General features: G+C 48.3%; 1 protein-coding gene across 6 annotated transcripts in view; it reads left to right on the top strand.

Annotated features, from left to right (window-relative positions):
- The window catches only part of ABCA3 (ATP binding cassette subfamily A member 3), a 1,774,001-nt gene that overhangs the window by 1,145,036 nt on the left and 601,805 nt on the right, over positions 1-27,160 (top strand). For all 6 annotated transcript variants that reach the window (XM_069646922.1, XM_069646923.1, XM_069646920.1 and 3 more), the window contains one exon: positions 25,225-25,323. In XM_069646922.1, coding sequence (XP_069503023.1) covers positions 25,225-25,323 — 99 coding nt within the window. The remainder of the gene's footprint in view (positions 1-25,224; positions 25,324-27,160) is intronic.

Here is a 27,160-nt window from a genome sequence, read left to right as displayed (position 1 = left end):
GAGTGGTACCTAATTTTTAAACTTTTTGTGTGCACTGTTATGCAGATTTACTTTTTTGCTACTTGTCATCAATTTTACAACTACAGTGCCTAACCTCATTCTTTAAGCACTATATTTTTGGCACATTATCTTTGTTGGACATCTTCCTCCTAGGAAGGAGTAAGACAATTGACTGTGTGTGCTTGAAACAGGTTTGGGCTGGAAGGGAGTCCAAGATACCCTTACTCCTACGTCCTTTCCTCCATAGACATAGGAGTTTGTCCCATGATTGGAATGGAGACTACTTTGCAAAGGAAAATAATACTTTCCCTTTAAAATTTGGCACATGCAAGCGAGTTCCCGGCCCATTTAAACTCTGGCAACCAACCCCTCCCGTCAGTCTTTTTTATGTGCTTAACTGGGTTTGATGCCTGTGCACCAGTGTTTTCTCTTTTTTTCATATGCTGCCTCAGTTTTCCCATACTTTTTCTTTTTTTACAACCTGCCACTCTCTCATCACCAACTCTTTCGGCATATGCTGGTGATAACTAGCTTTGATGTGTGCGCTTCCTGCGACAGGACATTCCCAGCAGCAGATAGTCACTAGAGCAGCTTTGAGTTCCTCTCCCCTGACCACTTATGGAATACTTGTGTTTGGCAGGTCTCCTCCATGTCAAGTGCAAAATTTCGTAGAGACTCATGATGTAGGTCCTCCTATGCGGCAGCGGAAAATCCTCTTTTTTTCCACAGACACTCCACCATGGTGACTCCTTCCCTGGGGCTGTCTCGAGCAGGAGAGGTTCAGCGGATCCTCCAATACCCACCTGGGGTGGGTTTGAGGCCGAACAGGCATTTACCATTGCGTGCAATGAGGATCCAGGTGGGCCTATGACCGGACTCCAGTCCAAAGGTGAAGGAACATTTTCGGAGACTGCTTTTCTGAGGCTACCGCATGCATAACTTCTGGGTCCTCACTGACCCAAGTTGCCAGGGACCTCCCAGAAGGCTATGCAGCAACTGTGACATTGTGATCCACACCAGTGGGCAAAGGCTCACATGCCCCTCAACACTAGACTGTAAGAGTCAAAATGGCTGATCAAACACTGAAGAAAATGGCAACCGAGGAGCATGATGCACCAACACAATCCATGTCACAGAGCAACCAAATACCAACATTGACTCCCCAACAGGATCTTCTCCCGGTGAGTTGGCTATCAGACCCACCTTCAGAATGATGCCTCCTCATCCCCTGCTGCCAATCCCTTCTCTGGGTTCTGCACCAAATCTGCCTACTAAGGAGCAAGATCCTCCCTTTTCTCAGGATCTGGATCCGGTACAGCCTCCATATCTAGATAAGGATACTTCAAGCATCAAGGCAGAATATATCCCACATTCTATCAAAGCATTTTATGACAGGGTAGGCAGACAGGCAAAATTCCTTGGGGTTCCAGCTCCAGGAGAAGCCCCATTTGAAGCATGCCCTTTCTGAAGTGTTGGCTCTCTGGGGCCTTTGCAGTCAATGAGTGTGCTGGTAGCAGGAGAAAAATTTGAGAAAAATAAAACCGCATGCACATAACTGAATTTGGCAGTGAAAAAAATAAACAAAACCCATAATGTTGATGCAGGGGTGTCCCTTGCTCCCCCTGACTGACATTGTGGCTATTCGGGGGTTGCAGGGGTGTCCCCTGCTCCCATACAAAGGAAAGCTGGGGACAAATAAGAAAAGGACCCTGCGGCGCAAGTGCCGCCCCTCAATGGAGAGGCAGAACTCATGTTGCAGGGAGAGCACAGCGGGGGAGGCCAAAAGCTAAGTTTGGCGGTGGAAGTAAGTTTAAGGTTTTAGGAGGGTGGGGTTTGGGGGGGCGAGCCGGTGTGGTGATGTGCGTGATTATAGCGTGGCAGATATTTCGATTTTGAAATTTTCGGATTCGACATATCCGGCTACAAAATAATCACGTACATCCAGTGTGCTACCTTTGACATCAAAAGAGTAAGGGAATGCATCATAAAGCTCTTGAGGTGCATCAGGGCATCAAAAAAAAGATGGTTGAATAGGATTGTTGGTGGTGCAAAGCAGGCATGGTATCAAGAGAGACACAGGCTCAAAAGTAACAGTTTGAAAACCTTTCTAATAAAACTTTGCAGGCTTGGTGTAATGCCTAACTGGCTCTAACTCTAATGGGGTTGTTCCCTCAACTGATGCTTCTAGGGTCCGTTGTTGTCCATAAGCCCAAAACCAAAGTCTGTCAGTGTCAAAACCTATGCTTGCCCCCACTCTTAAAACAAATGTGATGTTAGGTTTTTTTAAAGAAAAATGGTGGGTCAAAAAGAAATGCGTTACCATCAGGTTTAGCTCTGCCAGTTTTTAAAAGAAATAGTTCAACGCAAAAGGGGTGCATTAGGAATCTTCCTGGTGGGGCTCTTGCAGCAAGTCAATATAGTTCCTAATGTCTCTGGGTCCCTTGGTGTTCCCTTCCCCAAGCTCTGACCCTTCTGGTGCCGAAAGAATAATAAAAAGAAAAGTTCCTTTTTAGGACCCCCAGGATTCCCTTCCCCAAGTATAGCCCTCTCTCCTTTCAGCAATGCTCCTCTCTCCTCTCCTTTTGGGCCTCTGTGTCCCTTCCCCAAGCCTGAGCCCCTCTTGTCTCAAATGAAGATTCACAATTTCTTTCACAGTTTCCTTTGGGCCTCTAAGGGTTCTCTTCCCCAAGCCTTGGCCTTTCTCCTTATAACAAAAGTTCACACTGGCAGGATGTATCACAGCACAGTTCTTTCACAGGACAATATCAGAGACTCAGAGCTTTTGCTCCACCCATACGCGACCACTCTGATTCCTGGCCCTTCTCCTTGCACTCTGTACTTTTTTCTGGCACTTTTCCTTCCTGTGCTTCTTTCACTCTGTCCTGGTTTTTCTTCCACTTCATCTATCTGTGCCTCTTGCACACATCTTTTACTATGCTGTGCACACTTCTTCTCTGTTTGCTTCGTGCTGCCCACATCTTTCTCACGTTTCCTTCACTCTGTCGGTTCGCTCGCACCTTTTTCTTTCTGTTCCACAATTCACTGTTTCTACTTTCGCGCAGCTAATGCACTTTATTTCTCTTACTTTCTCTTGCATTTCAATTATCGTGCCGCTTGCACCTTCTGCTGCTACTGCTCCAGTCACCCTTGCGCTACAAAGTTTCTCTCTCTCTCTCTCTCTCTCTCTCTCTCTCTCTCTCTCTTTGTCTCTCTCTCATGATGCTAACTGAGTAGCTCGGCGCTAGCGGGCAGTTTCCTCGGGATATGTAGATGGAGGTCAGGGTCTCACCTTCTGCCCCTCGGACAGCCCTGGCACAGGCACCCTTCCCAGAGGAATGAGCACTGACACAGCCTGCAGGCTGCAATTCCTCCCACTCTGGCTCCTTGGAGACACAGCTCCCTCGCCACACTGCAGCCCCTTCTACACACCGAGCCAGCGTCTTGGCGTACCGTTCTCCTCCGGATCCTTTGGGCTCATACAGATGCAGCCTCTTGTCACCTGGCTTACAATCTCCATCCGGCGGTGCTATCAAAAAAGTGCTAGGTGCACTACACTTAGCACTTTTTTGATAGCACCTTCATTTTGATTAATGGATACTGCTCAAGAAATGCAGGTGGAAATGAATTACATCCAGCAGTATCTGATAGGTTGCTTTTAGATATTTTTCTCCAGATTTTTTAGACTTTTTTTGATGTTGATATGCATTTTATGATATTGTGTGAATGAAAATCTTTTTACTCTATTATGATGTTTTTGATAAATAATAAAATATGACGATATACTTATTCACCTAACTGAGCCTCTTTCCCCTCAACACCTATCAGAATCAATGATTAATTGAATCATTTTTGTACTTACCCGTGTGACTCCATCCTTTGCTGCTCTACATATATTGCTTCCCTTGTCCACGGTTCAGGGGATACCCATTGCTTTGTTCTTACTCTCTCCATCCAGCAACGATAGCTCGCTCTGTTTGTCTGGCAGAACCACACCTTTTATATCCTATCTGGGAGGCAAGTGGAGTCGGTGTGTATGGTTAATCAAATAGCTCTTATTTGACTTTACGTCATTCGCCATTTACAAGCATGTTCAATGATGATCACAATAAAATCATAGGAGGTTAATAAAAAACATCATATGCATCACATTACAAACAAGAATAGCATGGCAGAAATAGTAATTCATCATTGGGTTCAAAAAATAAATTCCAATATAAAAATGGCAAACAATTAAAAAGTTCCCCTTGTAATAGTATAAGACATTAATCTGTGGTTTCATTACTCCAGTTAAAACATGATTGGGTTAAAAGTGAAGGTCTTAATTCAAACAGTTATAAAAACGTCATTATAACACTTTTGTTGGGCCACTACACACAGCTATCAGTACAATTTAGCTAGCACTCCTTAAAGTACTAGACCTGTTTTCATTAATATTGCTCTTTTACACCAGGCCAGGTCTAAGTAATTAGCTACGCAGTAGTCCACTTTAGGTTCGTCGCATGTTTTAAAAAGTCGGAGAGCTTGCCTTACATGCCATGTTCCATGGGTGTTACAAGTGGTTTTTAGAAACATGCAGCGTGCCACCCGATAGCACTCGCAAAAGAACAAGAAGCGGTTCAAGGTTTCTCTGTCTAGACCACAGGCTGGGTACATTTCATTTCCATTCGAAACCCATTTTTTTAGGTGGCGATGCCAGGTGCAATTGGGTGAGCCTAAATTTAATATACAGTGTGCGGACCAACGGGTGCCCGACGTAAACCAAATAATTCTCAAAACCCTTGGATAGCTTGCTTGACAGATAAAAAGTACCCATCGCAAGTTTAGTGCAATCATCAACCAGCTCAGTATCTTTTAGGCTCTCGTTTTGGCCTTGCCTATGTCTTTGGGAGTTGCCCCTGCGGGTTAATTCTCCCAGCTCCAGCCTTGTCAGAAGTTATTTGACATGCTGGTGCCAGGGCAGGGATCTACCTCCCTCTGTCTCCATAAGATGTACAGTGGCTTCCCGGTATACCTGCCACTCAGGCGCCGGCCACAGTCTCAACCTGTACTACACTGGTTTAAAAATGATCTCGCTCTCCATTGGTCCGAGGCCCAATTCAAATTAAACAGGTGCACTTGGTTATGATTTCGGCAGGACTAACAGTTTTTTCAGGAAAGATCTTTCTACCCTACCCAAGTTCTTAATGTCCGAGTATGCCCAGATTTCAGACCCATGCATTGCTGCAGCCCTAGCCTGGGTCGATACATTGTGACTGCAGGTGTAATTGGTCCTTGAACATGTGAATAAAAGAACCTTAAGATTCCCCCCTCAATATTTTTCCAGTGACAAGCAGGATTTAGCCGTCTGTAGGTGCCAATTCCCTTGGTCATTAAACCTCGCCCCCAGATATTCATATTGTTGTACCTGTTCCAAAGGGGTGTTGTTTATGGCCATCCTATGTTTTTTGAATAGGGTGAATTTTGGCAGAAATATCAATGTTTTGGTATTTTCCATGTTGATCTCCATAAACAACTCTGAGCATATCTCTACAAAGGCCCCCAGGGTGGTTATGAGGCCTTTCGCTGAGGTGGACAGTAACACAGGGTCGTCTGCGAAAAGTAAAATCGGACAGGCTTCCCGAACCAACTTAGGGGGGGTCTAAACACTTTGACCTAACATGTCGGACCACCTCATCTATAGATAACGGGAATAACGGGGACCAAGATGCATCCCTGCCTGACACCTCTGTTTACATTGAAAGACAGGGTTAGTTCTCCCCCAACCCCAACTGTACTGATGCTATGTTATTCTAGTAGAAATAGATTATAATCTGCAGCAACCCCTAAGGGATCCCTCTTCTAACCAGAACTGGCCAAAGTGAAGCCCTGGAAACAGCATTAAAAGGATCGACGAAGACTGCATAGATCGTCATCTTTCTCAGGGCCACGTACTTCGGCGTAATCAATTGTAGGTGAAAGCTTGGTCAATTGTGCTAATCTTTGGTGAAAACCTGGCCTGTAGATGGTCTATGACTTTACACTGGTTGACCCCCTCCTTTAAATGTGAATGGATTGTTCTAGTAAAGATTTTCCCCACCCCATCTAGGAGGAAGATGGGTCTGAAATTTGCTGGGTTCCCTCTCCCCCCTTCTTATACATCAGGATTATTGTTGCGTTTAGCCATGAAGGGGGGACCCTACTCAAGCTGAGGCAGGTATTAAAGAGGAGTCTTATAATGGGCGGCCAAACTCCCATTTCATCTTTAATTAGATCTATGGCCTGTAAGTCAGGGCTGGATGCTTTCTCCCACTTGTGTGAGGATATGGCCTTGCATACTTCCTCTAGTTCCAAGGAAATGGGGGATGTGTCCTCACAGCAGATTACTCTTCCCATCTCGATCGTTTTGTCTCCCCTGCCATACAAATCCCTAAAGTGAGTCAACCAGGTGTTTGGGCTTATATCAGTCATGAGACCCCCCCTGCCCTTCATTTGAACCACTCACAATTTTCCAAAATGTACGCCAGACCCCTGCTTGTACCACTTCCTGCATTCTCTCCCATTTTGAGCGAACAAACCCATCTTTTTTGGATTTTAATAAGGCTTTGTAAGCGGTCCTAAGTGCTCTTAACTCAGCTTTGTCTGGACGTGGCATTTTATTAAGCAGTTTAATATGTCAGATTTTGCCAGTCTACAGTCCTCCTGGAACCATGGCTGAGATTTTATTGCATATATTTTTACCTTTTTACTTGTTTTTGTAACAAAAGGTTGTATGGTCGAGACAACTTCATTGAAGGACGAGAGAATGTCAGCGTACCCCATTTTCATCGTGGCTCAGACTGAGAGCAGGGAGGATTGCTTTATTTATGTAGGGTATCAATTTTCTAGTGTCCAAGTCAGACCATTTTACCCGCTGCTTGGCAACGCCCTGCAGGTGCATGGGGAAACTAGGTATATTGAAAGAGGCCTTCTCCTGGTCACTCAGCTGGGTGAGCTTCAGTGTCAAGGGCCTATGGTCACTGCCCTGGGTGCTTGTGACTTCGAAGTCAAGGGACTTCCCCCCATAGATTAGCTGAATGGAAGATATAATCAATGTGAGAAGTTCCATTGGGTCCTATGAAGGTAGGTTTTGGAGGCTGGTCCCTCGAACTCAGTGGGATCCCTTTCGCCGAGTGTCCTGGAAACTTATCAGGTTCTGCCCCGGATCCAGTCGCACCAGTCTGGATCGGCCATGTGTTTCTTAAGGCCAGCTATGTTTCAAGAGATCAAGCTGAGCTCTTACTCTCTCACTAGGCTGGGATGTCTGGGCATGCATCTCTTTATGTCAATCCACAGCTTCAAGGTCCATGCAATCCCCCCTACTAAGCCCACTTGACAACCTCCCCATCATTTGAACCGGGTCTCTAGTTAGTGGTGGAATCACATGGGGCCAATTGGCTTTGAGTCGAATATCAGCGGCTGGCCCGATGGATATTCTAGAACCCTCGGGGGGGGTATGTACGTAACTCGATGGCTAACTGCCCATTCACCAACCAATCACTTTTTAGTGAGATTATTATCGTGTCCTCCCCATTACTGGGCAAGGATTGCCTTATGCAGCTCACTATATCGCTTCTTATAATAGATTTCCATCGCCTTGTGGATCTAAGGTAATGCGTTACTTTATTTATGAGGAACTCTTGTGATTCATAGGACCCTGGAGCAAGTTTCCCCACGTTATGCAGAGTAACTGACGGGCAGTTGTTTTTGTCCATTACATTTGCATGGTCATGTCCAGCTCTCTTCCTCCTCCTAGGTCCCACCGGTATAGCATTTTGGGTTGTAAGCTAATGAGGCAAATGTTTTGATGGGGTTATAGGCCAGTGAGGTGTATGATTTCATGGGCGTGGGGTACATTTGTGAGTACTAAATATCGTGGCTCCCTGGGATGACCCACCATTTTTCCTCAGCCCATGATAGTTGCCACTGTGCCTTTGTGGAGCACTGCCACGTGGGCCAAAGGTGCCTCACCTCCCCCCCCCCTGCAGTCCCCCTCTCACTATTATCTTGGCTCACCCTCTTATGCTGTTGTGCCCTGAGTGGCCACAACACTATCTGGCAGTATCTAGGCAGGTGGTTGTTGGTGTGTCACCACATGATGGAGTCGATAAAGTCTGGGGCACCAAATTTGGAGTAACTAGCATCCTCTCCGTTAACAAGGCTATGCCTGCAGCAAGTAATTCGAAATGTTCCTTCATTAGTGTTTCCAGCTTTTCGTACATTATAGCCATGCCCTCTTACCCCCCCGAATGGGTTACCTGGGTTAGGGATACTTTCTGTTTGGGTCCCCTTTTCAATCCCTATTTTACAGTTGTTAGAACCAAGGGTTGTCTGCTGCAATTATTTTTCCTGATAACGATTTGCTGTGGGATCCATGATTTTATCTCCCCTTCTTTCACGTTCGCGGGAAGCCGGGGGGCATTTTCTCCTTCCCCCTTAGAGGTGGATGGTGGACCACCCCTCCCAAAAGGTCCTGATACACTTTTGAGTATGGGTAAGGCACCACCCATCTCATTGAGAATTGATGGACCAGGTAGGGATGGGAGATCTTTATTAGATGTATGCAGTTCAATCACTTGTGATCCTTTCTCGCCCATTGGAAAAAATTGGGAGAGCAAGGTTTCTCCCTCCCCCATAGCCATCTAATAGTCCCACTTCGTAGGCATCCAAATTATCTTTTTATCTTTCTTGCAGTCTAAGGATGCGAGTCTGCGCTTGGAATGTGGGCTTAAGAACAGGGGCAATGCTTTCAGGTAGTATTTCACTATCGTATGCGGCCAATATGCAATTGTGGGCTGCCATGATGCTACTGTGTAGGGGGTTGGTTTTGTGCTGGTATTCGGGCCCTCTATTTCATGCAAGAGATCCTCAATTTCTGTAATTAAAATATTAACATCTTTCATTTCTGTACCCTTTCATTCCCCCGACCGGGTGAAATTGGTTGAGATGCCTTGTGTTTGGTCATGCCGCTAATTGAAGGAAGCGAGGGTAACATGGGGTAAGCCAGTGATCAAAAATGTGGATAAAAGTGTGCAAAATATTAAGGTACAACGTTAAAACATTAAAATGTTTGAAAACACTAGAACCCACACAAAACTTCCTCAACACTGCATAATCCATCACCCTGTAACGATTTAAGCTATTAAAATCCAATGGGAAATTCCAAGTCCATAAAAATGCTAGCACCCGCTGGGGAATTAGATTCCACCCCCAACCCCCTTATTATGGTTGCCAGATCACTGTAACAGAGACAAGAGGCAGGGTACTCGATACTTATGCCAGGGAGGCACGCACAACAGCTGAAGTAGCATGCAAAGTCCGAGGCTCCCCCCTCCCTGGGCCGCTACCTTTAATTTTTTCTTTCCATCCTCTCCTCTTGTCCGGCGAGTCCTTGCGTGAAAAGTGGGGGCGGTGCTCGAAGAGGAGCTTACTGTGAGACTCTGTATTCTGAGCAGTGCAGGTGGAAAGCGCTGCAAGACCTGGAATAAAATGCAGTCTGAGAAAATCTGATTCCAAGTAAAAAGAGCTCTTCTCCGACGAGCTTGAACTTCCTGCAGGCTCATCTCCTGTGCCCTTGATCCCTGTGGGCTTCAGCGCTCACGGGGGATGACGGATGCTTTTGAAGAGGGAGGAGTTTAGCTACGGCAGCTCTTTGCAATGGAACAGCAGGTCCCTGCGGGCGCTTGTTCTTCTTGCTGATAGATTTTTATCCATCAGCGGTGATTTTTTGGATACCGAGGCTTGAGCCTCATTACTCCATCTTCTCGGGTTCAGTGTGTAGTCGTGGGTTTGTATTCTTCTTGGTCTGTGTGGTCTTGTCACAGTAGGGCTGGTTTCACAGGGTCTTCGCAGTGATGGGCCGCGGGTAGCGGTCAAAGGGGTTTGCAGTGGTGGCAGTGAGTCTTCTGATCAGAGGGTTCGGGTTCTGATCCAGTTCTTGGCAGAAGTTCTTACTCAGCTTTGCTAGATGTTCATCCAACATCTCGATGTCCAGGTCTCCGTGAAGGTCTGCTATCCTTGTGAAGATTGGTGCTCCGGACGATATACGCAGGGCCTTGTCCTGGACTATCTGAAGACTCTTCCAGTGTCGCTCATGGCAGGTCATCCATGCTGGGGAGGCATAAGTCAGGGTTGGTCTGATGATCGCCTTGTAGACGTTGATCTTTGTCCGGAGTGGCATGGACTTGCTCTTCAGGAGTGGGTACAGTGCTGCCATCTTTCCTGTTGCCTTCTGCTGAGTATTCTCAATGTGGCTTTCCCAGTTGAGTTTGCTGTCCAGGGTCACACCGAGGTAGCGGCTGCTGCTCTCCCATTTGATGGTCTCCCCGTTGAGGCTGATGTGTGGGTGCTCCTTGATCTTCTTTCTGGTGAACAGCGTTGCAGTTGTCTTTCCTGCGGGCTCAAAATCCCACGCCCTTTATACCTGCGGGCTTCAGCCCTCGTGGGAGATAACGGATGCTTTTGAAGAGTTGTGGGCGGAGCTTAGCTATGGTGGCTCGTTGCAATGGAACAGCAGATCCCTGCGGGCTCAAACTCCTGTGCCCTTGATCCCTGTGGGTATGGTTAATTTTAGGTGCCTAACCTTTCCCGACTCTATCAACGGGACAGTCTAGTGGTGGAGTGTGTAGTAGGCTTCCCCCTGCATCTTCCTCTTCACAGTATTTTTCCTATGGGTAATCTGTATACTTCCTGGTTGCCTCTTCCTCATCCCAGTATATGTTGGAAATGGGGAGGGGGAGACTGGGTGAGATTGAAACTGATGTTTGTAGGTTGAATATCATGGGGTGATTGAAAGAGGAGAAAAGAGAATCCCTTGGACTTGTTTTTATATGACTGGGGTGATTCCCCTTTTTTAAGGTTAGTCTCAACCACTGGTACCCGGTCATGAAAGTACTGGTCTTAACCGCACACAACTATGATCTGAAATAGGGGAAGTTAAATAGGTGTTGAGGTCAAAGCCAGACCTTGGTCTCTTCTGACCCTCCTCATTTCCTGCTTCTATTCTAGTACAGTACTCTTGCCTCCCCCGTAGATCAGGGACAGCGGGACTTGCATTTCCCATGAAGGTTTCAGGGACTTCCTCCACTATGCTTTTAGTCCCTTTGGAATACCGCCTCTCACCTGGGGGTCCTCCCATGGGCATAACCCTGGGATCCAAAAGCGATGGCCCTCCCCTGGCCACCTGAATAGAGGATTCTCAGGTTCTAAATGGGAGAATACACCCATGTTTCTCACAGTGGACAGGTTTTGACTTGCAGTTAGAAGAGGTCCTCAGAGATAGTTTCTTGTGTAAGAACAATAGCAAGGGCTGCAAATCAGGAAGTGGTGGGTCACATGACCATAGAAGTGCCTAGTGTGCCATGGGGCAAGAGTTGGTTTAAACACTTCAAACTCTCTGAGGGTCAGACGCTTCTCCAAGCAGAGAGTGGGGGGTAGATCTCTCGCGTCTGCAGGTGCCTCCCTCTGGAACAGCCTCCCCGGCCCTCTCAAACTTGAGAAGGACCACTTGAAGTTCCGTAAGGGCTCAAGACGCTCCTTTTCTCCTTTGCCTTCTCTCTCCCTCTTTCTTACTAACCTTCCGTTAGCCCTGCACAGACAGGCTGCCGGATACCCTCAGAGACTCGCAGGATTGCAGGTGCCTCCACGACCAGTCTTCCTGCACTCCCTCCAATCCTACTGTGCACTGCCCTCCATGCACTTGCCCAGAGCCTTGCTACCCTGGCTCCACTTCCCCTACCCTCTCCCCTGCATTTCCGCTCTACCTTTCCCCTTGCATTTTTTCTGTCGCACTTGCGTGATCCGAATGGCACAAGGCCTAGTAGGATCATTTGTCCTGTCTACCTACTGTCTTCCCCCTTCCTTGTCTTGTGGCGCCTACAAAATCATATATAATATCATATGCATATCATATCATAGCGGGTCCCATAAAATTCAGTGCCGTAAACACATATTACATAGCCTTAAATACACATTCTTACCAGGTGGGTGGAGGTAGGATTCTTCAGAAAATATGTACACTAGGGATGTAATCACATTTTTGGAGCCTTTTTTTCCGCAGGTAGGGATGCCCTCTAATCTACATTACAGAGAACAGAGTCCGGTTTAAGTCTACTGAAATATGTGAACTCCTCAAAAGAAAATGAATAGAACCCTGCACCAGCTTCATATACCGTCTGCAAACCAATGCAATGGTTGAAAGATCCACGATCAAACATAGCATCCAAGGGGCTCTCATGCAAGGCGAGGACCTGAAACAAGCAGTCAAGAATATGGTGAGGTACGCAGGTTCACCCCCCATTTTACAATGGCCATTTCACAGTTTGAAATGGTGCGGGCAGAATCCCAAAACCAGGACGTGCCCCCATGGTGAAAGGGGGTGGGGGGCACCAAGATTGAAAGTGACTGAGATGCCATTGAGGAGAGAATCGAGGAAGGTAGCTGCACAACAAAGGAGTCTTCAGCTGGTGTTTTGCTGCCAAAGAAACCACAATAAACACAGATGACTGGGTGAAAATTAGGCCTCCTTTTGCACAAAGTGGTCACCTTGGGTCGTGGTCAAATACCACAAAGCTGATTGGTGTAATGCATGGAACATAAAGGGTTGCAAATAGTTGTGTTTAGAATTGTGGCAGGGTGGCCAAATGGAGGGCCCCAGACAGGTTCAATGTATGTGAACGGGTACCACCAAGCACAGGGAAAAAATACAAGTGGGTTGTAGACAGTAGCTTCCCCCAGTCTAAGGTCAGGTGCAGCAGTACTTGTGATAGACCCTGTTACTTAAGGGATTATGTAGAGTGAATCAATTGTGAGAGGGAAGACATGTGACATGCACGGAGTGCTGATGACATCACACCAATTGTGGGCCACATGAAGCGATGTCACTGGGATGAGATTGTTACTGGAGATTGGTTGGGAAGGAAACATGTTAACAGGCCAGAAAACAAAAGGGGCTTTTCCTTCTAACCTCTTAATTCCATTAACATATGTTTTATGTACATTATAGCTTGACTCACCTCAATCCCTGGCGATAGATCATGGCTTATGCTACCAAACAATGGCAAACACCCAACACCTAATTCTTACAAACAAGGATTGATGCCTAATACAGCTCTCTCACTTCTGATTAGACCTATTTGACAAGTCATCCACAACTCTAACACAACTGTTGTGGTGCTGACATCTCTTTATGGTTATCTGGTGCACTCTAGTGCCCCTTCTCAAAATCCCAATAGGGATGACAAACCTTTTGGAGGCTTACAGCCAAATAGTATTTGCTCATGCCTCCCTCAACCTGAGGCAATCTAATGCACCTAGCCTTCAAGTCAGGTCTGACAGAGGCTTAGCTTATTGCTCAAGATATGAGGCAAGGCTCAGTCCATGATATGGACCCAGCAAGTAGAGGCATAGCTTTAAGGGCCTGTCTGCAAAGGCTTCCGGGATGCAATCCACCAAATTCTCAGAAGAAATATAGGACTGGAATCTGGACTTGCGCTCCAATGGCCAAGATCTCTTCCCACCGGTGAGGGGCTCCACAAGCACACCACTTATACACAAATTGCCAAACGTCTAGCGCTTCTTGCAAAACTGGAGGTCTAAAACCTTTCCTCAGACTTTATACACCAGGCATGACTCAAGGCAAAAAACCTTTGGTGTGGCAGGTTTTGTGGCTACCAAGTCAAGAAGTCGTCTAGAAACCCTGATCACTCCCACCAGTAGTCACAGGAGGAAACGGGCTAGTACCTCCTCCTATGATTTCTTTTCTGAAGGTTCCCCTAATTCTACTGCTGAATAAAAAGAAAAACAATCAACTCAACCCCAGTGGAGAGCAGGCTATCCCTGCACCCTTCATGCTAGTACTCAATCTTGAAGGCTCCCTAGACCATCTCAGTAGTGGCAAGGGGCTTCCATCTTTCCATTCCCCCTCCTGCTCCTCCCCTAATCCAATTTGGCTCCACTCCTCTATTGGAAGAGGTAAGCAGCCTCTTTCTGATGAAAAGATTCAAGGTGATCATGCCAGCAAAGATCCTGGGCACTCTGCACAAGAACGACTGGTTCTGCACAGTGGGCTTGAAAGATGCATACCTCCATGTTAGGGCAGACTTCACTTTAAGGGTTTTCTGCAGCCTCATTTTCTGTTATTCCTACTCTTGTTCCATTTTTCCCTTTTGGCTTTTAGGTTTTCTAATGTATTTTAGTGGTCAAAGGGACTATTGCAAGTCGTACTCTTCTTTGTTCAGGGAATCCATGCAGCAGGCATAAAATGGCAGTTGGGCACTTGTGAGTTATTTTGTGAGCCCAAGATGGCAGCCATCATAGTGATTTTGATGGGCTTAGGCTATTTTCTGACACCTGCTCCTGTGTGGGTAGGCCTAGGTGTTTGGCAGATTTTGCAGCCAACCTGATGGTTATATGCAATTATAACTTAATGAAATAATAACTAATGAAAAAATAATAAATTAAAAACCACTAATTCCAAAATAACTAATTTCTTTTTCATTGTTTTTGGGAGCTTGACCCCTCCGAAAAACCCCTCTTTTTTTAAATAATACTTTTCCCCACCCCCAAAACCACTATTCTCTCTCACAACCCCATTTTTAGTTTTTTTCCAGAATTAGTTATTTCGAGGGGATTGGGTCCTCCGACGTATTCCATATCTATGACAGGTAATGTCCACAGCTGTGCTGCTTCGGAAAATCTTTGGTGTCTGCATCCTGCGTCGATGACGTTGATGCACCGTCCCAGAGGACCTCCTCCGACGGCCGTCGTCACCCGATGTGATAAGTAGGACGCACGACACCCATAGCCTCAGTTTCCGTTTTTTCTACGAACGTGTTCGCTTCGTGAATATCAGTACGCCTCGACTCGTTGGAGTTGCTGTTTTCTATTCTCGGTTCGTTGAACCTGTTCGGTTGGTTGTGAAGACCTGTTCGTGGCGATGTCTTTCTCATCTTCGACCCCGCGTCCGGGCTTCAAGAACTGCGGGGACTGTGGGTCCAAGATGACGGTCACGGACTCGCACAACGCCTGCCTCTGGTGCCTCGGGGAGGCCCACGATACGGACGACTGTGTCGACTGCCAGTCGCTCGCTGCAGTGGCGTTGCGGGAACGCAAGAAGAAGCTGTCGGTAGGCCAGGTGTCTAAGCCCCGGAAGTCGAGGTCTGCGGGGCTTTCGACCGATGACTCGAGGGGTGACTCTCCGCGTCGTCGTCGGAAGTCCGGTGGGTCTCCTTCCAGGAATTGGTCTCACCACTCCTCCGCCTCTTCTAGGCATTCCAGGAAGCGCTGGCATAGGTTGCCTTCCCCGTCCTCTTCCGAGGACTCCGCCCGTCGGCGGGTCGCTTATCCCTCCATGCAAGCGACACCAGAGAAATGGGCTTCCTTCGGGAAGCAGATGCTAGCGATTCTGGAATCGCAGGGCACTGGTCCGTCCGCGCCTCCGAGTGGGGTCAATCAGCACCGGTCGAGAGACACCGCCCGTACGCCTTCGTGCTCGGGTGGTCGGCACAGGTAGCGGGAGAGGTCCCGCTTGGACAAGGGTAGCGGTTCTCGCCATCCCGTTCCAGGTCCTCGACGCGCTCGAGACCGCATGATCCTGTGCCGTCTTCGAAGAAGTCGTCGATTTCTCTCGAGGTTCTGTCTTCGAGAGGGTCGTCGATGTCGTCGGCGCCAGGTTGTCGAGAGACACGCTCAGAGCTCCGTCTTCGAGGACTGTGTCGACGCCGCCGATGCTGACGGCGCTGCAGCTGTCGTCGATGCCGAATCGCTCGACGTCAACGCCTTTTCTGTCGACGCCGGCTCGTTCGGCACCCTCGAGGCCTTTTCTGTCAACGCCGGCGCCTTTCGAGGCGGTGGTGTCGGAGGGGCCCCGTGGCACGGGGTTTGCCCCTAGAAAGGCTATGGCTAAGGTCCGGCACTGCTTTGGTCCGCAGAGGTCTTCCTCTCCCCGCCTGGAGTACATTTCAGAGGGTGATGTAGGCTCTGATGGCAGCCTGGTTCCGGTTGCGGTTCCAGATGACCTTATCTCGGGCCATAGCCAGTTTGATGACCTGAGGCAGTCGCTGCATGATGCCAGTGGACTGGACACCTCTCCAGAGGTGGAGTTTTGTCGGCTGGAGCCTGGCACTAATGCCGTTTCTTCATATCGGCACCTTATGTCTCGGGTTACCGAGTACTTGGGTTGGTCAGCTCCCCCAGGGGAGTTCGTTCAGGATGATCTCACGGACATCCTTGATCTCGGTCCACCCACTGACCCGGTTTTGCCTTTTCATATGGCTCTGCAGAGAAGGGTGGTGGCGGCTTGGACTGCTCCGGAGAGTCTCCCGGCAGTGGGCACTTCTTTGTCGCGAAAATACCGGCCAGCCAGTAGCGACCCCCTGCTACTTGTCTAGGCACCCCATCCCGGAGAGTTTGGTGGTGCAGGCGGCTACGGCCCCGGCAAAGCAGGCGTCATATCTTACCATCCCTCCGGATAGGGACGACAAACGTTTTGACGGCTGGGCGAAGAAAGTGTTTTCTTCGGGGGGTATGGCGCTTCAGGCGGCCAACTCCATACGTGCCTTGTCTCGTTTCACACTCTGTGGAACTGTGTTGCATTAGCGGCTGATCATATTCCCGAAGGGGACGAACGGGATGGTTTTCTTGCTATGGTTCAGGATTGCAAGGATGCTATGTGTGAGGCCGTTCAGTCAGGTTTGGACTTGGGGGATTGTGTCAGCCGGTCCATGGCAGCGAGCACCGTAATGCGCAGGTTTGCGTGGTTGTGGAAGTCTGTGTTCGCTCCTGATGTGCACTCCCGGCTCCTCAACATGCCTTTTGACGGTGAACACCATTTTGGCAGCAAGGCTGACGAGAGCCTTGAGAGGTTGCAGACCTCCAAAGCTGCAGCGACATCGTTGGGTGCTGCAATTCGCCAACCTCCGCCTTTTCGTCCTAGGGGACAGCAATGGAGGGGAGGTTCCTTTTGCTATTACTCGTCCTTCAGTAAAGCGAGAGAAGCTAGCAGTCAAAGAGGCCGTCATAATAGTGCCAGAGGTGGAAACAAAGGTACTCGAGGTGCCAAGGCCGCTCGGGCAGTTGCCTCTTTGCCCTCAGGCAACGCCGCAGCCGCTACCACTCAGTCATGAGGCCAGGTCCCATGGTTCGCCGGTTGGGGGAAGGCTGGCACAGCATCTTGTAGAGTGGCAAGCCATTACTTCGGATGTGTGGGTTCTGGAGATCATAACACACGGCTACTGTCTTCCTTTTCGGCAGAGGCCTCACGACAATCCACCAGGGAACCTCTCTTTGAAGAGTCCGGATCCGCTCCTTGCGCAGGAAATTCAAGCCCTGCTGGAGAAAGGCACCATAGATCTGGTGCCTGTAGCGGAGAGGAACAAGGGATGGTATTCCCCTTATTTTTTGATTTCAAAGAAAGACTGGGGATTGAGACCCATCATGGACTTGCGCGGTTTGAACAAACTCCTCAGGAAGGACAAGTTCAAGATGGTGACTCTTTCTCAAGTCCTCCAGGCCCTTCAACTTCAGGACTGGTTGGTGTCTCTCGACCTCAAGGATGCTTACTTCCATGTGCCGATCCATCCCAAGCACAAGAAGTACCTGAGGTTAGCGGTTGGCGACTCGCACTTTCAGTTTCGGGTCCTGCCGTTCGGATTGACCTCCGCCCGAGGGTTTTCACCAAGCTCATGGTGGTGGTGGCAGCGCATCTCAGGAAAGGGGGGATTCACGTCTACCCCTACCTGGACGATTGGTTGATCAGGGGGAGCTCTCCCGAGCAAGTCCTGGATCATCTGTCCTTCACCTGCCACTCCCTTCACAGGCTGGGCTTCTCCCTCAATTTAAAGAAGTCCCATTTGACACCAACGCAGCGGCTCCAGTACATCGAAGCAGTGCTCGACAAATCCCTGGGGCAGTGTTTTCCTCCTCAGGTGAGGGCTCTTCACATTCAGCAGATGGTGCACAAGTTTCAGTTTGCCCAGAATCTCCCAGCGTCTGAGTTCTTGAGACTGCTCGGCCTCATGGCATCCTGCATTCTTCTGGTGCCAGAGGCTCGTCTGCGAATGAGGTCTTTGCAGTGGGCACTCAAGCTCCAGTGGTATCAGTCCTCCGGCCGGCTGTCGGACCCTGTTCAGGTGCCGCCCTCGGTAGCCCGGGACCTTCTGTGGTGGACCGTCGAGGGCAATCAGATGAAGGGGGGCCCCATTTTGGCTGCCCTGGCCGGAGGTGACGATCGTGACGGACGCATCCCTCACGGGATGGGGAGCTCATGCCAACGAGTTGACAGTCAGCGGTCGTTGGTCTCCGTCGGAGTCCAGACTCCATATCAATCTGTTGGAGCTGAGGGCCGTCAGGCTAGCCCTGAAGGCTTTTCTGCCGACTGTGCGCGGGAAGAGTGTCCTGATTCTGACGGACAACACGGCGGCCATGCACTACCTCAACAAAAATGGGGGGGGAGGGTTACTTCCGCTGTGCAGGGAGGTGATGCAGCTCGAGTTCTGGGCCATCCAGCAGGAAGTTTCGATCTCGGCAGTTCATCTGGCCGGAGACGACGACGAGACGGCGGACGCTCTGAGCAGGCAGAGCATGATCTCTCACGAGTGGGAGCTGGCTCAGGAGATTCTCCTGGAGATCTTCGCCCTTTGGGGGACCCCTCAAGTGGATCTCTTCGCCTCCAGTGTCAACTGGAAGTGCGAAAGGTTTTGCTCGCGGGAATTTCCTCCAAAAGGAGCCTTAGGAGACGCGTTCGTGATGGAGTGGTCATTCCCACTGCTGTACGCGTTTCCTCCAGTCCCCGTCATCCCGCAGGTGTTGCAGAGGTTACGGAGGTTCGGTTCCCAGATGATCCTCATTGCTCCGGACCCAGAGGACGTGGTACCCGGACCTTCTAGACATGTCCATCTGCCCTCCACGTCGTCTTCCCTACTGAGACGATCTGCTCTCACGGGAGGGGGGGAGTCAGGTTCTCCATCCAGAGGTCAGATCCCTCAATCTTCACGCTTGGCTTCTGAAAGGTTGAGGTATAAGGATTGGGACCTCCCTGAAGACGTGATGGAGGTGTTGCTCTCGGCCAGGCGGCCGGCAACAAAGTCTCTGTACCGTTGCCGTTGGAGAAAGTTCTGCGACTGGTGCAGAGTTCAGAATGTGGATCCTTTTGAATGTGACATTCCCATGGTTTTGTCTTTTTTGCTTCCTTTGGCCCACAGGGGCTTGCAAGTGGGGGACCATTAAAGGTTATCTGGCGGCACTGTCCATATTTAAGCACTCGTCTGAAGAGTGTTCCTATTTTAAGATTCCTTTAATTTCGCAGTTTTTGAAAGGGCTCACTAATGTGTTCCCTCCATCACCTTTTTTGGTGCCAGGTTGGGATTTGAACCTTGTTCTTAAGTTTCTTATGGGTGCTCTGTTTGAGCCTTTACATTCTTGCCCTTTGAGGCTGTTGACTCTGAAAACAGTTTTTTTGGTTGCGGTTACTTCCGCTCGCAGAGTGAGTGAGTTACAGGCACTTTCAGTTAAGCCACCTTTCACTGTGTTTCACAAGGACAGGGTTGTCCTTAGAGTTCATCCTTCTTTTCTTCCGAAGGTGGTTTCGGATTTTCATTTGAGCCAGAAGGTTGTTCTTCCGGCGTTCTATCCTCCTCCACATCCTGGTAAGGAAGAGGAGAGGCTCCATAGGCTTGATCCTCGGAGAGCGTTGAGTTTTTATATTTCGCGCATGTCCCGGGTCAGAGTGGACGAACAACTTTTCATTGGTTACGCTGGGAAGCGTTTGGGACAAGCTGTGACGAAACAGACTTTGTCTCGTTGGATTATTTTAGCCATCTCCGAGTGCTACTGCTTGGCGGGTAATGACCCTCCGGCTGGCTTGCGGGCCCATTCTACCAGAGGAGTTGCTGCGTCTACTGCCCTGCAGAGGGGAGTTCCTATTCGTCACATCTCTGATGCAGCCACCTGGGCTTCAGTACATAATTTTGTACGTCACTATTCCCTTGATTCTATCAGAGGGCAAGATCTGGCCTTTGGCAAGGCAGTTCTCTATTCCGCAATTTGATTGGGCATGCTAAATTTGTATTCTAAATTCTTTCCCACCTCCTTGCTTGGTACTGCTTCAGGAGTCTGTCATAGATATGGAATACGTCGGAGGACCCAATCCCCTCAAAAAACAAGTTACTTTCTTACCTGGTAACGTTCTTTCCGTGGTGATGGTCCGACGACGTATTCCATATCGCTCCCTTCCTGCCTTCCCCGCTGCAGAATTTCTTTTGCGATTGCAGCTTGCGTTCCACAAGGCCTTGTGTGTCTGACTGGCAGAAAACTGGTGGCACACGTTCTGGGAAAAAACTATAACTGAGGCTATTGGCGTCGTGCGTCCTACTTATCACATCGGGTGACGTCGGCCGTCGGAGGAGGTCCTCATGGACGGTGCATCGACGTCATCGACGCAGGTCGCAGACGCCAAAGATTTTCCGAAGCAGCACAGCTGTGGACATTACCTGTCATAGATATGGAATACGTCGTCAGACCATCCCATCGAAAGAACGTTACCAGGTAAGAAAGTAACTTGTTCTTTGGTATTAGTTGTTTTTTCATTCGTTATTTTTTCAGTGGTTTTATATTCAATATAATCACTGCATACCAACCTGATTGGCTGGCTGCCAAAATCTTTGTTATAAATCCCCTTATGCAATGGTCTTCTAACTGTGGAATTAGCCACGGAAGGGGGCAGTGCAAGGCTCTACAAAAAGGGAATACAGTGACTGTTTTTACTAGAAAATATGCTTCTGGGGGGCCCAGTAACACTATTTATACTCAAGGAGGAGCTCAGCACAAAGTAGTTTTGAATACCACTGCCCTAATGGGATTGATGGGATGGCAGAAAGGTACTACCCAATATGATCCAATTTTATTGATCGAATGGTACATCTGGCTGAATTTGGCCAGTACCATTCAATCGATACATTTTGATCAAATTGGGTAATCAATACCGAACATGGTGAGCGGGGGTGTCCCCCGCTCTCTATGTTCACTATTGATGGCTTTGGGAGGGATGCGGGGGAGTCCCCCCCGCTTCCTGAAGACTGGAGGTGGGGGACTGTAGGGACCAGGAAATGAGAAGTCCAGCCTTTAACACTTCAGACTTACTGACTTTTATTTGTAGAAACAGGCTTCTTTAATTCTGGGAAAAAGAGGGACAACGTGCCGTTCCCTTTTCCATACTTAAAAAACCCCCCAAAGATTCTGTTGACTTGTAGTCACGAACCATTCTGTTGAGGCTTACAGTGTTCGGGAGTTTTCTCAAGGAGATTGGACTCTATTGTCTTTTACTCTGTGAAAACTGTTTTCCTACGGATCACTCATCTTCAACTCCTTAAAGTCTCAAAATGTCTCTCAATCCTCTCTATTTGTTTCTCTATTGCTCACCAGAAAGGAGGTCTCCAGTTCACACCCACATTGGTGCTGGTTGTGTTCCAGCCTCCTTAGGGCTCAGCCCCTCTTGGAAAGGCTTCATGGACAACCGTTAGCACGGACGTTTTCCTTTCTGTTCATCCACTCTTCATTTCATTCACTCAACGCTCACCTTGGCTTCCAACTCCCTCCTCAGTGACTTACAGCAGCTGCGAGCGCTCCTCCTTCCGCTCGCTCAGAGGACGACTTTGTTTTCAGGGCTCTGTCAAGCTGTCAGCTGTTTCTACGCCTGACGCTTGCGATTCGCTTGCAGAGTTGGGCCCCCTCTCCCTGCCGGCATGTCAGTCAGCAGGAGAGGCTTGCGACGGCTCCTTCGATGAGGTTCTCGGATGACAGACGCCTCCAGCTGGGTCTCTAGTGCCGTTAGGACTATCAGCAGCAACTCCCTCACGGCTAATTTCGTCTCTTGTATACATTTCTTATCAAGTCTCTATAAAAGTGTTACAACAGAACGGGGCACAACGGGTGCAACTTGAACCACTGCTTCGTTATGGCCGCAGGTCAATAGGCCCACTCATAGGTCACCTCCTCCTCAGGCACTGGGCCCTCCTCCAACTCTTCTCTCTAATTCAAAAACAAAACACCAGAAGCCTGCATCAGTATGACATTCTTGGAACCTTTCTTGTCCTAGAGCATTATCATTGGCCCAGTTGTCTGTCTCTCCCAGGCTGTAACCTCCCTCCCTCCATTATGACCTCATCCCCCAAGGTCTGATTGGCTTCTTGCTATAGGCCTCGTCCTGGCTCTGATCTTCCTTCCTTTCCACCGCCTTATCACAGGGACGAAAATAAAAAAATAAAATAAAAGGGGACCCTGCGGTGTCGGGTCCGACTTGCGTCAGAGGGAAAGATCTTCCCTCCCCCGAGGGAAATTCTGTAACACAGCCGAGCCTGGGCTTCAGGATGGTCGGTGTGATGTCCCTGGCCTTGGGCGGCTGTCTCCCTTGTGGTTTGACTGTCCCCAAGCCCAGCAGCGTGTCCAGGGACCCCTAGGAGGGTCCCCGACCTTTCCTAGAGGGAGAAGCTGTAATGCAGGCCAGCCAGACCTCCAGAAAAGTCTGGGGTAATGTCCCTGGCCTTGGGTGACTGTCTTCCATCTGGTTTCACCATCCCGAAGCCCAGCAGCGGGTGCAGGGAGGCCCGGCAGGGTTCCCGACCTTTCCCAGAGGGAGAAGCTGTAACGCAGGCCAGCCAGAGCTCTGGGATAGTCAGGGTGATGTCCCTGGCCTTGAGCGGCTGTCTCCCATGTGGTTTGGCCTTCCCCAAGCCCAGCGTTGGTTCCAGGGAGGTCTGGGACATTCCCTGTCCTTTCCCGGGGGGAGAAGCTGTAACGCAGGCCAGCCAGAGCTCCAGTATAGTCTGGGGTAATGACCCTGGCCTTGGTGGGCTTTCTTCCATATGGGGCGACCATCCCCAAGTACAGCGACTGTCCCAGGGAGCCCCGGCAGGGTCCCCATCCGTCCCCGAAGGGAATATAAGGTGGTCACTACGGTGAGTAACCTGGTTAATGTGACCTACATTTAGTCGATGCTTTAAGCACTGTACTGTTTTGTAAACCTGCACAAATCACTAACCCTTCAAAAGGTCTGCCTGTGCTCTTTCAAAAAATGTATGCATGTCCTTCCTCACCACATTTGTTTTCCTTACTTAAACATGCTAAGTACCTCTGTTTAGGCTGTAAGCATAAAAAAAAATGTGTACAATGGCTCCGTTTTTGTTTTGTGGTATTGCTTGTTTTGTGAAACATTATGACAAATGTGTGATTTCCTAACTGGAAGAGTCGGGGTAATGGAGCGGGCCGTTGCTTTTCTCAAAATTCACTGAAGCCATTGCCTTACTGGGCAGACCATGTCCACCACATACCTTTTTCTCTGTCATTTTTCCAATTTTTCCCCAAACTATGGAATTTTTCCCTAAATAGTTGTTGCCTGACCTGCGCAATCACCCCTTCCTAAACTTGGGATTTTGTATACTTTTCAGAAATGTATGCCTTTCTGTCTTCTCATTAAGCTTCCCTACCCTCCTCCTCCATTCCGTCCATGCATGTCCTATTGGAAAAAAAGGGCAAAATCGCCTACCTCTCACAAAACGTTTGGTAACATATCAAAATATATTTTTTTGGTCTCCACTCAACCTGTTCTTGAAAGCCTGGAAAATGGCGAATTCAGCGCAACAAATCCTTTGTTCCTAGCTCGTACAAGGAAAAACCACGGGCTTCTTTGTACATCATTGTTTGGGCATTATCCGAAAACCCCCAAAATGTTCTCCCTTTTTGGTCATTTTCTTTCACCCGCCTTCAGCAAACTAGGACACCTACATGTCCGAAGAAAAGGGGCCAAATTTGGCTGAGATATCTCATGTAACAAAAAAGTTACAAGGGATTGAATGGCGACGTACCGAAATCGCCAAAAAAGCCCTTGGCCCTCAGGGAAGGTGTGGTGGGGAACCCTTGGCAGTTAAGTGTTTAAATAGATGCACATTGGTTACAGAGTGTTATTTGTTTTACCTTTTATAAGTCACACTTTTAGACCAAGTTATTTTACCCTTGACATGGCAGCTGGCCGTCCAACCACTAGGCCAGCGAGGGAAACACTATGTACAGCTAGAGAGGGGATGTAGATGAGATAAGGCAACCTGCAATAAAAAGGGCATTAATAGGAGTGGCTATCTGCCAAGACTGGGTAAATCAGCAATGTGGTTTGAACAAACAAACACTAATTTCAGCATTGGTGACCAATCTTTTAGTTTATATCATAACAGTTCTGACACTTAATTTCCTTTAAGCTGGCACGGCCCATGACAGTGCGCCCAAGCTATGCTTGGGGTGAGCCAGCCCTCCATGTTATGTTCAGGGGTTGGTCAATTGGCCTCTTCCAGAGCAGAGCTCTCCAGAAACCGCAGCTCGGGCCGGCGATTGCGGGCTACTACGTTCTCTCTCCCTGCGCTAGACCACTTTATGGTAACACCGTGGCGCCGGACATGATACGCACGATGAGGAGTGTTCCTTTCCTCTTCGATCTAGTGACTGTGGCCATACCTCGGGGCAGCGGCACATGCTCTTCCTCTGCTCCTCTGGCGCCTGCTTCAGCTATCCCCCACAGTTCTCCCAACGCAGACCACATTTCCTGCATACCAGGGGGAGGCCAATCTATTCTCCAGAACGCTGAGTGTCCTCCATTCTGGAGCGAACTAACGGTAGTGAAAAGTACATGAAACAAAGGGCACTGACCCTCCATGAACAACAGTACAACTAAGTAACAGGTAGCGGTGGGTAGTCTTCACAGTCTTGAGGTGAAGTACATTCTGCAATTCACAGGACCTATGTGCCATGGGCAATGGAAAAAGCTGCAAGAAGGTTTAAGGAAGACCGCTAACTGCTTGAAAGGGGTTTGCTTTTTGTTTACTAAATCAATGGAGTGAGGTCCAGTCTGAACTCAGTGGAGCAGTTTATTCCAAATACGAGGGACCTTAGACCTTACATGTAATTAAAGCCGTCTGTACTGAGAATTGAACTTGAAGTTATGATGTCTCTCTATGTGGAGATACTGTAAGTTAATAAGTAGTAAGTCATGGAAAAATATTCTTAAAATGTCTAATGTAAGCGATAATAGCAGAAATATAATTATAATGTATTGATATTTTGTATCACATCACATGTATAGAAGAATACTTCAGATCAACAACTAAGTCATCTGTTTCGTTTCTTTCTTTTTTCCTCCCTTATATCTACCCTAAATCCCCAAATCTCTAGATTTGAAGCGCTCTTTACAGAACTGGAACGGAGGCGTAATGAACTGGGAATTGCCAGCTATGGAGCCTCTGTCACCACAATGGAAGAGGTGTTTCTCAGGTCAGACATGCAATCACAAAAAACCCACATCCAGTCGTTTTTTCAATTATCAGCACATTGTGGAGGGACTAGAAAGCACATTTTTATTAAACTGAAATATGTGTCTTGTAACGTCGCACATGTCTGCCTCTCCTAGGTAACATTACTCCAAGTACTTTTCCTCTCTTTTTTGTGCCTATTGGTTAAAATCAAGAACAAGGATTTACCTCTGCATGGTGTGCTATTTTTGAAGTTGCTTCCTTGATGGTTGTCTGCCTCTTCCAAGCATGCTAAAGCTGTAAAAGGGATTTATGGGTCTGGCACAAAGTCCAGCTGAAAGGGCAGAATTAGATCTGACCAAGCAGGGTTATGGAAAGCTCATTTTAGGTAAACAACTTGTTATTTTTGTTTGTTTTTGGCGAGCGCATGTGCTCATCCTGTTCCAGTTAAGGGAAGAGTGTGGCTGCGGCGGTGCGTAGGAAAAGCTGAAGCGGTCAGAAGAAAGGACTTACCATGTTAGAGTCTGTCCATGGAACACAACTTGTGTTTTCAGGGTCCTTCGAAAATAATTGTATCTCCTTCAAATCACAGGTTATGTGGAAGAGCGTTCCTGAAGGAGGCACATTGTAAACTGATAATTCAACACCCAAATAGAATATACTTTTGATGGTGGATAACAATCAGGATTTTGGTGACTGACCTAAGGTGTTGGGTCAGCTTATATTGGAACTTAACTGGTGAGATATTGAGACACTTGCAGAAAAATCTTTAGGGCCTGGGGCACAGCATCTGATATTGATGTCTTCATTCTTTGGCAGATAATGCAAGGTATGCAAGCTGGTTAAATGTGGTTGTTGTGTTGAAAGGGAGAGAAGGTGGGAGTCAGGGGAGTTGTTAGGTCTGGAAAAGACCCGGGGCTAAGCTAATGTCGGAACTGTTGGGACTGGGGTCTAGCTAGTCTTTTGACTGTAGCTCCTGAGATTCTATCCGGGGCTACAACCAAAAGATCAGGGGCTATAGCCCCCTTATCCCCCCCTAGCAACGCCCCTGGTGGGAGTCATGGTTTTTGTGCTCTCTGTAGTTTCTTTACTCTGTTACCTTACAATATGTTACACATTCTGTTGCAATATCCAAGTCAGCACATGAATGCCATGGGTAACAACGTTATCCTGTGTGGCCCAAGTAATGCAACAGGATTCCACAGAGGAGCTTCAGTTGTAATGTAACTCACTCTTGCATACCACAACTTCTGCCATTTTGGTGGCATTTTCCTGCGAAGACTTGTAAGGGAGGGGGTTAAAGTCAGTGAGGATATGGGGGGGGGAACAAGTACAAAACCTGAGGTGCTAACGCGTGCAGATTGGAAGCACCCATTCTGTATATTAGTAACATTCTTCGTGAGTTGCTTTGTGTTGCCACAGGGGAGCTGTAGGTGTTATTTTTCTCCTCGATTACTGGGTTTTACTGCAAGAGGTTTGGATTAGGGGTATGTGTGAGTAGCAGGGCACGCGCAGTGTGCATATTTTCTGGTTAATAACAAGGGCATTATCTTGTTTGCTGGTGGTTATCTGGTTTACTTCGTACTAATGAGGTTTCAATTGATTGTGTTAATATAGCGATCACCCCCGCGTTTGCATGCAAACACATTTGTGGTTGCTGTTCACCTCCCAGGGCTCCCTTTACAGGATACATAGTGTAAAAGTGTTTTTTAAGATAGATGGGCTGCTTGAATATTGCCCGAGCACCTTTTAAGAAATATATATTTCTGAGGCTTGTGGAATCTGCTTAGATCACATGCTGTGCATAGGCCGACATCTAGTGGAAGCTGCAGAGTATTACAGTTTGTTTTTCGAAACTC

Source organism: Ambystoma mexicanum, chromosome 2q (assembly GCF_040938575.1).
Source record: "Ambystoma mexicanum isolate Mex_15411 chromosome 2q, UKY_AmexF1_1, whole genome shotgun sequence".
Taxonomy (NCBI): Eukaryota; Metazoa; Chordata; class Amphibia; order Caudata; family Ambystomatidae; genus Ambystoma; species Ambystoma mexicanum.
The sequence above is the reverse complement of the archived record's forward strand: the minus strand, read 5'-3'. Positions and strand labels throughout refer to the sequence as shown.